Source organism: Parambassis ranga, chromosome 8 (assembly GCF_900634625.1).
Source record: "Parambassis ranga chromosome 8, fParRan2.1, whole genome shotgun sequence".
Classification (NCBI taxonomy): Eukaryota; Metazoa; Chordata; class Actinopteri; family Ambassidae; genus Parambassis; species Parambassis ranga.
In genome coordinates, this window is record NC_041029.1 from 6,851,293 (window position 1) to 6,862,591 (window position 11,299).

Below are 11,299 nucleotides of genomic sequence, written 5' to 3' on the forward strand. Positions count from 1 at the left end.
AAGGAGGACCTCTGTGTTTTTTAGCTTCACTTCCTTAACGGAAAAGACATAAAATAATGAAATAATAACTCAAAAAAGGGAAAAGAGTAACTTCGCTGCGAGCAGGGTTCGAACCTGCGCGGGGAAACCCCATTGGATTTCAAGTCCAACGCCTTAACCACTCGGCCATCGCAGCTGATAGCGTCATAAGTGTATATGTGGACATATTTACAATAACACATAACCTTACATGTAATATACACAGTGTACATTGTATATGGATTCACTATGTTTTCATTCACTTTTCCTTTTTTGATTTTAAAGAAGCTGGCTCAATGGAGATGCCCACGTCACTATCAGCTGGGAATGCCAGCTACTGTAGTTGCAGCATACCGCCATCAGATGGCGACACACTGCAGTCACACACCTGCTCACCTGTATCTTCACTTTACCGGCTGTTTGATTCAAAGCTGATTGTTTAGTAATACTCAAATATGTACGACAGATATTCTGCATATACTGCTCTTATAATTTATAGGATAATGCACCATCAATTAATAATAGTGTTAATTAATAATTTGTTAGATCTTTCCAGTCCCTAACAATATCCAGTCGTTATTTTTGTGTTATTCTATAGGCCTACTATAAAAACAACCACAAATCCCTTCAAACATTTCACTTGAGTTTAAATCGTTCATTTACATTTACGCCATTCTAGTATCCGCAACATTTATAAAGTGCAGTGTCAAATCTATTTTCATGGTTGTGGTAAGAAAAAGCAACAGCAGAAGGTTCAGTACAATATAGACTTTATTAGTTCACTAAAGTTGATTATGAAATAAAAAGCAGATTGGCTTTAAATGATTCACAATTCAGTAATAATCGAGTTGCCAGGATCATCATGTCAACACAGGAAGTGCTTCCAACAACTGCCATACCTCTACAAAAAAAAGAAATCCTCCCTGTCTGGAACACCTTTGCTTTCTACCGACTAATTTCAAACCGCTTTAGTTTTGTTTTTTTCTGGTCTGAAGGTGCATCTCGTTTCTGATTCAGACTGAAAGGAAAGTGATCCAGACATGGAGTTGAGGCAGACAGGTGGCAGAGTGCTTGCAGCGCTTAATTGTGTCAGACTTTGTTTTCAAACCAACTCCAAACTCAGCATCCCAGCAAAAAGTCATTCGGCAGCAAGGAGCAACCATCAAGCTGCTGCTACCAAACAAGCCATGAAGTGTTAAAAAGAAAAAAAAAAAAAAAAAAAATCATGGTTCTTTGTGGCGTCAAGTAAACAAACCGACAGTGGGAGGCAGCCACAGTTCAGCGTCCAAACAGCAGAGTCCAAAATGTTGAGTCCAGGAGTCCAACAGACGACAAAAACAGCAAAATCACCAGAACTGCTTGGGGAATGTTTCATATCATTTTATTGTTTTAACTTGTTTTTTATCATAGCAATGGAAAAATATAACCTTATACAAACGTCTTCAATTCTCTGAAATCTTTTTAAACAAGCAAAAATGGCGAATGACCCTTTCCCAAACCAAGTGCAATGGGGGAAATAAAACAGAAGCAGCTCACACCACTCGCTGGAAGGGTTCGGCTTCGTCTGATTTTCCACCTAACTATTCCATTTGGCACTCGCTCTTTTCAGGATTCTCTGCATGTTTCTCTAATTTTATATTGAAGAAATTTTAGTGCTGCTGTTTGGATAAGAGCTTCGAACACTGAAGACAGAGCAGGTGGAGGCGCCTGTCTGTCACATCTCCTTCGCTGTTTTAGTGCTCAGAAGAAGAAGAAAAATAAGAGCAACAAAAATCTAAAGTTTTCCACAGAAGAAGTCCACAAAGTCCGCTTAGTTCAGCTTGGATTCCACAAAGTCTAATTTTCTCGTCATGTTTGTAACCATTTCCCCTCCTCCCCCCCTCCGCCGGCATGGGGGGGTGGTGGCGGGTCAGTGACGTCATTGTGATGTCATAGGAGAGCCCAGCTACACAGCGAGAGAGGTGGATTGTGGGAGGAGAAGGGGAGGGCTCAGGAGAGAGGTTTGTTTCTTTAAGGGGGGAGGAGGGGGGGAGTCAGAGTCCAGTTCACAGGCTGTCCAGAGGAGTAAGAGGGGGCAGTAGGTGGGGTGTCATCGCCTGCTGAAACTGAAGGTGGTCTGATGTCATCTCTTGCTCGCTCGCTCACACGTCTCTCTCGCGCTCACACACAGACACTCATCTCACTTGTCTTCTGCTTCGACCGAACGTTCGCGACAAAGACAGAAGAGTTAATTCCAGTGGGGCGATTTGTCCTCATTATTCACTGATGTCGATCTCTCTCAAATCTCTCTCTCTCTTTTCCCCAACCAGCAACAATCTGTAAGAAGATGCAGCACAAAGTCAGCAGGACCCACACAGACGGGAGAACATTCAAAGTTTAAGCGGTTGGTCTCAGATGTTGTGGTTGAGTTGTCCATCACACATTCAGAGTGGTGCATGATTTCTCCTCATAGACCAGTTTTCTAGGCTTTTAAAGTTTGATTGTGTTAGAAAGGGCTCAATTAAGTCCTTCCTGTGATCCAGAAAGTCATTTACCAGATATGTGTGTAACAGTTGTGTCAAAGCTGCAGGGTTACTCCCATACATGTGCTGTCTAGTTATACACAAGGTGTTTGTTGTCTATATGCCTTATGCATCTCACCAGGCCTGGCTCTTGAGCTTGCGGAGCTCCTTGGTGGCCCAGGTGGCCAGTGTCTTAGTCTTGCTAGTTTTGGAGCGTCGGCCTTCAGTTAGCAGGTCGTTGATGAGCGGACGAACTTCCACCAGCTTCATCACATCTTTGCCGAACGCTGTGCACAGGTCACTGAGGAATAACACAAATGTACATAATGAATGAATTCTGGTCCACTCTAAACAGAATCTTGTTGACATGCACAGTTCTCAGGGCAAGAGCTGCAACTTTTAGTTAAAATCCATCTTCCACGTCATCACACGTCTTCCTCTCCCCTTCTTACCCGATGAGTCCTGCGGCGTTAGCCACCACTCCATCAGAGTGATCCTCATCCTCGGCTATGTGATGGATGAAGGAGAGGATGAACTCCACACGAGGCTGAACCAACATCACATCAGCTACAGGCCAGGAAAGCACAGAGCAAATGTGAACATGTGAAAGTAGCAGAGGGGAGAAAACCAGAAAAACAATAGAGCAAAAAAAACTAAACAAATATACATATGTTGGGTCCTGCAAAACCAGGAAGCTTCATTTCTGGCCGCAGCCTTAAGCTTACTGGGTGAAAAAGACCCACATTTCTCTGCGACATCATAAAATCCTCCTGATATACTGCAATCAGGAGGAGGAACTGACATCGCCTCACAGGATGCTCATGTGATCTATATGAACTGGTTACAAATAAACTCGAAGTGGTGCTGTTGGCTATTAAAAGTATGTGTGGTCTTACGGTGGACATTCTCCTGGTCCCCCTTCAGGCCCTGAATGATACCAGTGTACGCCTCCAAACAGCCCTCTCTCAGCTCGTTCAGGTAGTCCACCATGTCATAGTCCGTCTGAAACCATACAATCACCTTGAGTGCCAGCAAGTGACATTGTTTAGCAAAATGCAGAAGTGTTTTGAGGTCTCAGATAAATGTGGTAGGTTTTACATCACAATCAGCGTGGTGCATGATTTATCATCACAGACCAAACACAGCTGGAAAACAAATGAGTTCAGTCAGAAATCTCCTGGTGTTAAACTGAATACGGAGGCCCGCGGGTAATTTAGCTTTCTGGACAGTTACCTTGTCCACCTGAGCCTGAGAGGCCTGCTGCAGCGTGTCCAGGACGATGTCCAGGTATTTCTTAAACTCTCCTCCAATGGCAAGAGCAATGTCACCAAATGCAGAGAGGATCTGGGGCTTCACTGACCGGTGGACGTTCTCATTCTAAACAGATACAAAATGTTTAAAGACACACAGCAGCATCTAAGAGAACACACCGGTATATGGAGGTCACAGAGAATGGGGTCAATCAGGAATGGAAGTTTAAACCAACCTTGAAATCCCATAACCTATAGATACAGTTAACCTTTTATTAAGGTGCAGCTACTAAATGTGTTTAACCAAAGCTGGTTTTCTGAGAGATCTAAAGGATCAACTAGCCGATCACTATCACAGCTTATTGGGGGATGAAGATGAGAGGAATAAACAGGCATATCAAGTGAGAAGACAAGACAGGAGGACCTCCTTACCCCCAGGTTCTCCAGCAACAGCTGCATAATCTCATCACAGTAAGGCAGTATGTTGGACATCAGAGCTCTGCACAGGTCACACACCAGACCCACTGCCGCCAGACACACCTACAGCAGAAACACATTAACACATCACAACACGTAGTGTGAAGTTGGTTCATGAGTAAGCAGAATTTCCAGAGCTACTAGCTGCGTTAGTGGTTCACGTCACTGTGTTCTTGTCTAGGTTAGAGAACATGAACAGAATCAGCAGGACATGCTTCTTTACTATTAGCTTACACTAAGTTTATAATGACTACTCATTCCGTCAAGACATGCCAAAGACCTTTTGTTTACTGAGAATTTCACAGCTTCACTTTCAGTACTTTAAGAACAGCTTTATGTTACCCTTGGATCCATGAGGAGTTAGTGAGATCTATGAGATGAAAGCCTGACTGTTGATGGGTAGGAAAGTTTGAGAAATCAAATCTTTTATAATGCAACAGCCTACCTGATACTCTGCGTAGTTCTTAAGTCCAATACCCAGGAAAGGCTTAAAGGCATCCATGTATTTCTGGAAGTCGCTGCCCAGAACTGGAAGAAAAACCAACAGTAAAAACATTACTTCCAGAGCTTCAATGTCCTGGAAACAGCACATCCTGATGGTTTTCCAGACTCAGAGGCAAATCTTTCACCTTAGAATTCTAGTGTCCATCCAGTCAGACTAGTTGAGACTTTTAAGAAACAAAATCAAGCTGTCACAGCTGTCTAACTGTGTGTACCTTCGACAAGTGTGGATACAGCCATTAAAGCATCCTCCTGAACTCCTCCAGAGCCAGCAGTGCTCTGAAACATCCTCAGCAGAGACGCCATCACCACATCTGAGATCTGCAGGGCATCCTGATGCTGCACTTTACGAAGGACATTCTACACAGACATAGGAAATGCTTAGAAAACTGTCCACATGCAAGCATGAAAAGTGACAGTGAGATCAGATCTTACCTGTAGAGTGGCACACAGCAGGGACTGCAGGTCGTTGAACTGGATTCTGTCTGAGGTGCTCTGGATGTGAGACTGTACAAAAGAAGTTTTATCATCACACAGCTTATTTGTTGACTGACTTCACAATTTGGCAAATGACAATACTCTTAACACACACCAAAATGATATCGGGTAATGTTTATGTCCCTTTAACTCACCTCCATCTGCAGAACCTGCTGCAGTCTCTCCATGATGACCAGTGTGGTTTTCTGGACAGCAGGGTAACAGTCCTTGGCGCTGTTCTTGACGATCTCCATCAATGCCTCATAGGCAGCTGAGCGTAGGTTGTTCTGGTGACCGTCAGGTCTAAAAACAAAGAAGCCACAAGATCAATCTTCACAATCTGCTTTAGTTCAGGATCGCTCTATTCACAAAGCTCTAAACAGTCCAGAAATAAGACACAAAAAGAAAATTAATACTCACACTCCTGACCTTAAAGCTGAATTCTGGTTGCAAAATAAAACTAACTACTAAATCAGCTGGGAGAAACTGTTACGTACCTGTCTGTGGTCTCCAAGAGTTTCTGGACAATGATTTCAAAGGACGAGGACAGACAGTAGGTGCTGGGCTCCTCTTGGTCCTCTGCCGCGTCTGTAGCTTCATAGGCCGCTTCAGCCAGAGATGAGAAAGCCTGGGGGAAGGAAAGAAAAAAGGACAACTTTTATCCTTCTGTTTGTGCTCATACTGAAGATAGTCCTCTATGATCCATCCTTTGCAAACTTTATAAAATCCCCCCCTCCCTTGTCAGACCCCACAGCTCACCCAGCACACATTGGAGGCCACCCTGGGCTCGGCCCCAAGGCCCTCGATCAGACACTGCAACAGAGGGGCCAGGTAGATCTCATTGATGGCAGCTTCAGGCAGCAGCTCACAGATCCTTCCCACAGTCCATGCTGTAGTGTCCCTTACGACCACGCTGGGGTCCTTCATCAGCTCAATCAGCGTGGGCATGGCCTGCAAGGAGAAAGGACAGACGTTACTGAACAACTTCTGACAGATTTCAGATCAAAGCAGAAACCAGGAGACAGTCTCAACTCCAAGTGAACTGTTAGTAACTGACCTGTACAACAAGGGGTTTGAGTTGGTTGAGTTCAGGTCCCTCCAGGATGGAACCGAAAGCCATAACCGAGGCGTCACGGTAGCGCCAGTCTGGGTGTTTGATGTGTTCTTTGATGAAGGGTAGAACATGCGGAACCACGTCATCCTCACAGCAGGTGGCCAGGAGCATCAAACACACACCTGCTGCCTTGCAGGGGTTCCAGTCATCATCATCATCATTCTCATCCTGCGGATGGAGAACGAACGGCAGCAGTCAGCAGATGAACGACAGTAAATACCTGTAAACTACTCACACATTGTGGTGTGGTACCTGTTTGGTGAGGGTCTGTGTGAGGATGGGGACCAGGTACTGCAGGGCCCCTTTGGCATAGAATTTACTGGTGTGCTCTGGGGGGCGTCCCTGCTCTGAGGCCTGCCATTGATAAAAATTACATAGAGAGAGACAAAAATGAGCAGTCCATCAGATTTTACGTTTTTTTTTTGTAGATTAAAGTGATAAAGCTTCCCACAGACCTCTGAGGCTTCGATGGCCAGATCCATCTCCTCGTCACAGACGTTGGACCAAAACTCTATGCCTTGCAAGGCCACCTCATCGATGTCGCTCTTCATCGCTTCAATAGTTATCTGCAAAAGCAGGGGAAAGGGTGCAAGTAGAAAGCAATTAAAACCAAGTGAGACCCCAGACTCTGCATGGCTAAATACAATCACAAGAACATTAAACAATTGATATATTTTAACTTGCTTATGTGGTCCACACAAGTATGTCACATAGCTAAATGTGTAAATAAAATTTTGTGCATATATTGAAATAAAAGTCATGAAGTCAGTCATGTCTTACCGCAAACAGAGCAGGTCCCATGTATGTTTCCATGTACTGATAATACAAAGACATAATCTTCACCAAGTTCTGTAAGGCCGCCACACGAACCTGAAGCAAACATGAAAAACGAGGGAGTGAACACTTAAAGAGCCCAGGACATGGCAGCTAATTTCAATTTTGAATACTTTGTTACACTACTCACTCTGGTGTCGGGACACTGCGTAGCTTCACAAACCACCTGCATGATGAAGTGTCTCTCTGTCTGAAAAAAATAGCAAAGCACTGATTTAGAAACATGCTTTAACATCATGTTATACTCAAATACTACTGAGGCAACTGGGCTCATAGCATAGTTTTTCCTGAAGCCCCCATGGGAACTTTTGAGTCCAGTTGCTGATTTTTGCTTTGCATTAAGCTCAGTGTAAATCAGAGTACCTCTTTATCAAAGTTGGCTTTGGTGAACTCCAGGGAGTTCAGCAGGGCATTGGTAGCAGCCAGTTTGACATTGTTGCTGGGCTCCTCCTTCCTCATGCCCTGGATGATGGCAGTCAGGATCTGGTTGGCATTCTCCTGCAGCTGCTCGGGGTCCTGAAGGAAACAACCAGGTGAGTTGAATCCTGAGAGCACAGGGTGTTTTTAAAACATACGGTTTTTCTCATCTGCATTGTTAACACACAAGCCACAAGGTCTACACAATCGACAAATCCTATTTGGTGACTTGCAACCTTTTCCCTTTCGGTACACTCCTGTATCGTTTATAATTTACATTAAAACGTTCTGATTTTCAACTAGTGACACATTTTGAACCACTCAGAGCTGAAAGAATATAATCTGACTCCTGAAGAAGCTTTTTAATCACTCACAATGTCCTGACAGATGTATCCAATCGCCTCCAGTGTGGACTCCTTCATGTGCTCTGTGCTTGAGGGGTCGGTGACATTAGCCACCAGCTGCGGGATCAGCTCAGGCCACTGTTTCACAGGAATCTCTGCACAGGCGATGCCGGCGACACATTGTGAGGCCGAGCTGGGCCGATATGTCTCTGTGCCCAGAGTCTGTAAAACCTGATGGACAGAGATGCTCAATGTTAAGACAGGTAACCCATCAGTGAACTGGGTGTAGATGAGTTATCAGTCTTTACATAATTCTTGATCTCCCGGCGAGCATTGGCGTCGATGGCCAGCCATCTCTGCTGGTACTGCGTCTTGACATCCGGGTCTTTTGAAGTGAGTGAGTTTTTAACCTGCAGACCAGCAGCAACACGTGCCACCTGCGTGTTCCCTGGATTCGCCAAAACTTTGGACAACTCCACAAGGAATGTAGGCTAAAAGGACAAAAAGGACAATCCAGTTAGAACACAGAGAAAACTACACACTATTCCTCAGCAACACCCTTTATTTAAAAAGGCTGAACAGGGCAAAAGGAAGAAACACTTGTGGTTTATATTTTCTTCTGACCTTAACACTGTGACACAGAAAAAAAATTCAAACTGACTGCTGTACCTGAAAAGTATTACCATTAGAAAATGTGCTGAATCAAGACTGCATGTCCCATCCCGCTCCAAGTCCTCCATGACTCAGTTTGACGCTTCTCACTTCCCTTCATCAACAATCCTCCTCTGCAACTCAGTGTGCAGAGCTCTCAACACCCACAACACTTCAAACTGTTCACTTCATCCCTGTGTTAAACCGATTTCCACAATACATATCACATTAGTTCTTCGGGAAATCTTTCTAAAAGATGCAGATTCTAGTTCTGAAATTTGCAGCTGCTCCATAAATCTTTACATTTAGATAACACACAATGTAAACCTTTTTTTTCCAGCTGTCATTTTGCCTACAGGAAAAGTAAACTACCTCACATCCACCTCTGTGCAGCTGTATGTTGCTCCATCATCCATATGGCTCATAACTGTGTCAGTTACAAAGAGGAATACAATAGATGCTGCCAGCCATATGTCTCAGTTATCCATCTGCAGGATGAACCAAAAATAAAAAACTAGCATCTGAATTGAACAACAGTTAAAACCAATGCAAATTTTGAGTGGTTCTGTCTATCATTACCAACTACTGCTGTCTTATCTCTGAAACCTCTAAAATGGTACAGACCACATATGAACACAGCAACACACTATGTGCCACAGTGTGAAGTAGTGACTAAAGATTCTGAAGTCTGTCTCCTGATCCACCTTGCGCCCATCTTGACTCTATACACTGATTTTGTTTTTAAATGATGTCTCTTCAAAAAACATCCATACATAATAAAGTTTCTCAAACTAAAGTGACTCCAGATTTTCTGTTTAGTGCACTTAAGCTCTTTAGTTTGCCGTCATGCAACATAAAAGAACGCAACAAATTACTAGGAGTATCTGGGGAGCTGCAATCAATCCTTTAGTGGTGGATTTTCCATTAAAGTTATTTATGATCTAAATACTTGGTATGGATTTCCAGATGAGCTGTCATTCATTTATTTATTAAGTTACAGTGAACTAACCCTTTAAAAGAGCTAGACTTTTACCAGTTGCACAAGATAAACAAAACTGAGATCTGCAACCACTCCAAATGAGACGGGTGTAGCTGTCAGAAATGCTAACGCTAGCAAGCTGCAGGAGCGTGTGTTCACAGAGGGAGGGGGCTGCACAGAGGAGAAGCCGGGCAGGCTCCAGCTGTCCGGACCTTCTCTCCTCCATCCACGCTGCTGCCTGTTTGTAGGAGCGGATCGGTTCCCTATGTACACATCCACCATAAAACACCGCCATACTAACCAGGTTCTCTATCGCCGCCTGCTCCAGAAACTTCTGTGCCGCCTCCAGTTCATTCCGATCTGAAAAGAGAGGGAAGAGGAGGGGGAGAGGGGTTATTCAATGTAATGTTAGCTAATTAGCTCACAGATATGGTTAGCATGCAGGCTAACACACGACTTTTATATGAGGCGTCTGGTATGAACCCCGAACTGGGTGGTTAAACCAGTTTAGCAGCTTCTTGCCACAAAAGACGTGGTGATAGAGCTAATGTTCATCATTTAACGACGTTAACGGCATCGAGTTCACAGTCCCTGACGATAACACACAGTGTGGCCAGAGACGAACACGTCGAGGCTGCAACATGCGTGTTAGCCGCCGTGAAGTGTTTCAGTTAGCATTCCATCGTTAGCCGAGTAGCGGGACACATTACAAGTGACACAAATAAAGTTTTCCGAATAATCAGCAATGCGGTTAAAACCGCTCTAACTTAGCCCAAAGCTGTGAAGTATAGATATTCCTAAACTTAAATGGGTTCTTTTCTCATCGCAGCGGCTCTAAATACACCTTAGCCGGAAAAGGCGTGCGAAGAAGCGGCCGACAGTTTGAATGATATAAGCTGCTAGCAGAGCAGCTAAGTCAAGCATGGGCAGGGTCGCGGCTCCGAACAGCTACATGCGTTTATACGATCAGTGTATGGGGCGCCAAATCGAACTATCGGTGACATGACAGTGTATTCGTGTGTAATTTTTGCACGTTAGCGAGATATTTACATTGGCAAACTATGACAAAACGCCCGACAGAGTGCTAAGTCACCAGTGGTGTCAGGCCGATACGCTAACTGCGTTAGCATTTCTGCCCGCTAGCAAGGCATTTCCCTCCTTCAAACTTTCACCGGTTCACAAGAGTAGCCCGCCGCTGCACAAACATCGAGGCTTTCACTTCAAAATACAGCCACAGGACACGGCCGTGTTTTGTGTGCAGTGTGAAGGAGGGATACTCACCTGGAGAAACGGTTTTTTCGAGAATAGTGATGAGCTCCATTCCGTCCTCCAACTGCCTCTCTCTCTTCGGACTCGGACAGTTTCGGTTGCCTCGCAGCGCCCACAGCGGATTATATTTCTTCCACCGAGATCTGTTTGTACCAGCCACGGGGCGGGTTCAATCGGCGACGAAGGAGGTGTGGGTTCCCCGGTGCTCGCTGTGCGTTTTCACTCGGATGGTGCGGGAAATATTAACGGCCGTGGCGCAGAGTAACGTCTCGTAGCTTCAGCGCCGCCCGTTTGCATCCTGTGTTGTCGGGAAGGAAAGGGCCGCGCGCTTCTCTACCGCGGAGGGATATTACGCACTGACTATAGGACGACGTGCTACCTTCAGAGGCCGCCGGATATTTCCACTTTATGCAGTTAGCGCTGATATATCTTATCTTAAAAAATTAGATAATAATAATCCACTCGAA

The 11,299-nt window shown here is 44.7% G+C and overlaps 1 protein-coding gene and 2 non-coding genes across 3 annotated transcripts; all 3 read right to left on the reverse strand.

Moving 5' to 3' along the window:
* Window positions 1-93: 93 nt before the first annotated feature.
* Window positions 94-175, reverse strand: trnas-uga (transfer RNA serine (anticodon UGA)). Its single transcript has one exon. It is a non-coding gene; the product is annotated as a tRNA-Ser (tRNA).
* A 1,207-nt stretch (window positions 176-1,382) lies between these two features.
* On the reverse strand, window positions 1,383-11,170 carry kpnb1 (karyopherin (importin) beta 1). Its single transcript, XM_028412279.1, has 22 exons — window positions 10,845-11,170; window positions 9,865-9,923; window positions 8,242-8,424; window positions 7,964-8,164; window positions 7,536-7,688; window positions 7,303-7,362; window positions 7,119-7,208; window positions 6,794-6,904; window positions 6,591-6,692; window positions 6,282-6,506; window positions 5,984-6,175; window positions 5,722-5,852; window positions 5,380-5,527; window positions 5,183-5,254; window positions 4,963-5,107; window positions 4,692-4,774; window positions 4,202-4,309; window positions 3,753-3,896; window positions 3,416-3,521; window positions 2,972-3,086; window positions 2,659-2,820; window positions 1,383-2,334 (listed from the first exon to the last, which is right to left on the reverse strand). Coding segments are annotated over exons 1-22 (2,631 nt in total). The 5' UTR covers window positions 10,885-11,170; the 3' UTR covers window positions 1,383-2,333.
* LOC114440662 (small nucleolar RNA SNORA79) lies at window positions 3,187-3,325 on the reverse strand. The gene has a single exon (XR_003671197.1). It is a non-coding gene; the product is annotated as a small nucleolar RNA SNORA79 (small nucleolar RNA).
* Window positions 11,171-11,299: the final 129 nt, after the last annotated feature.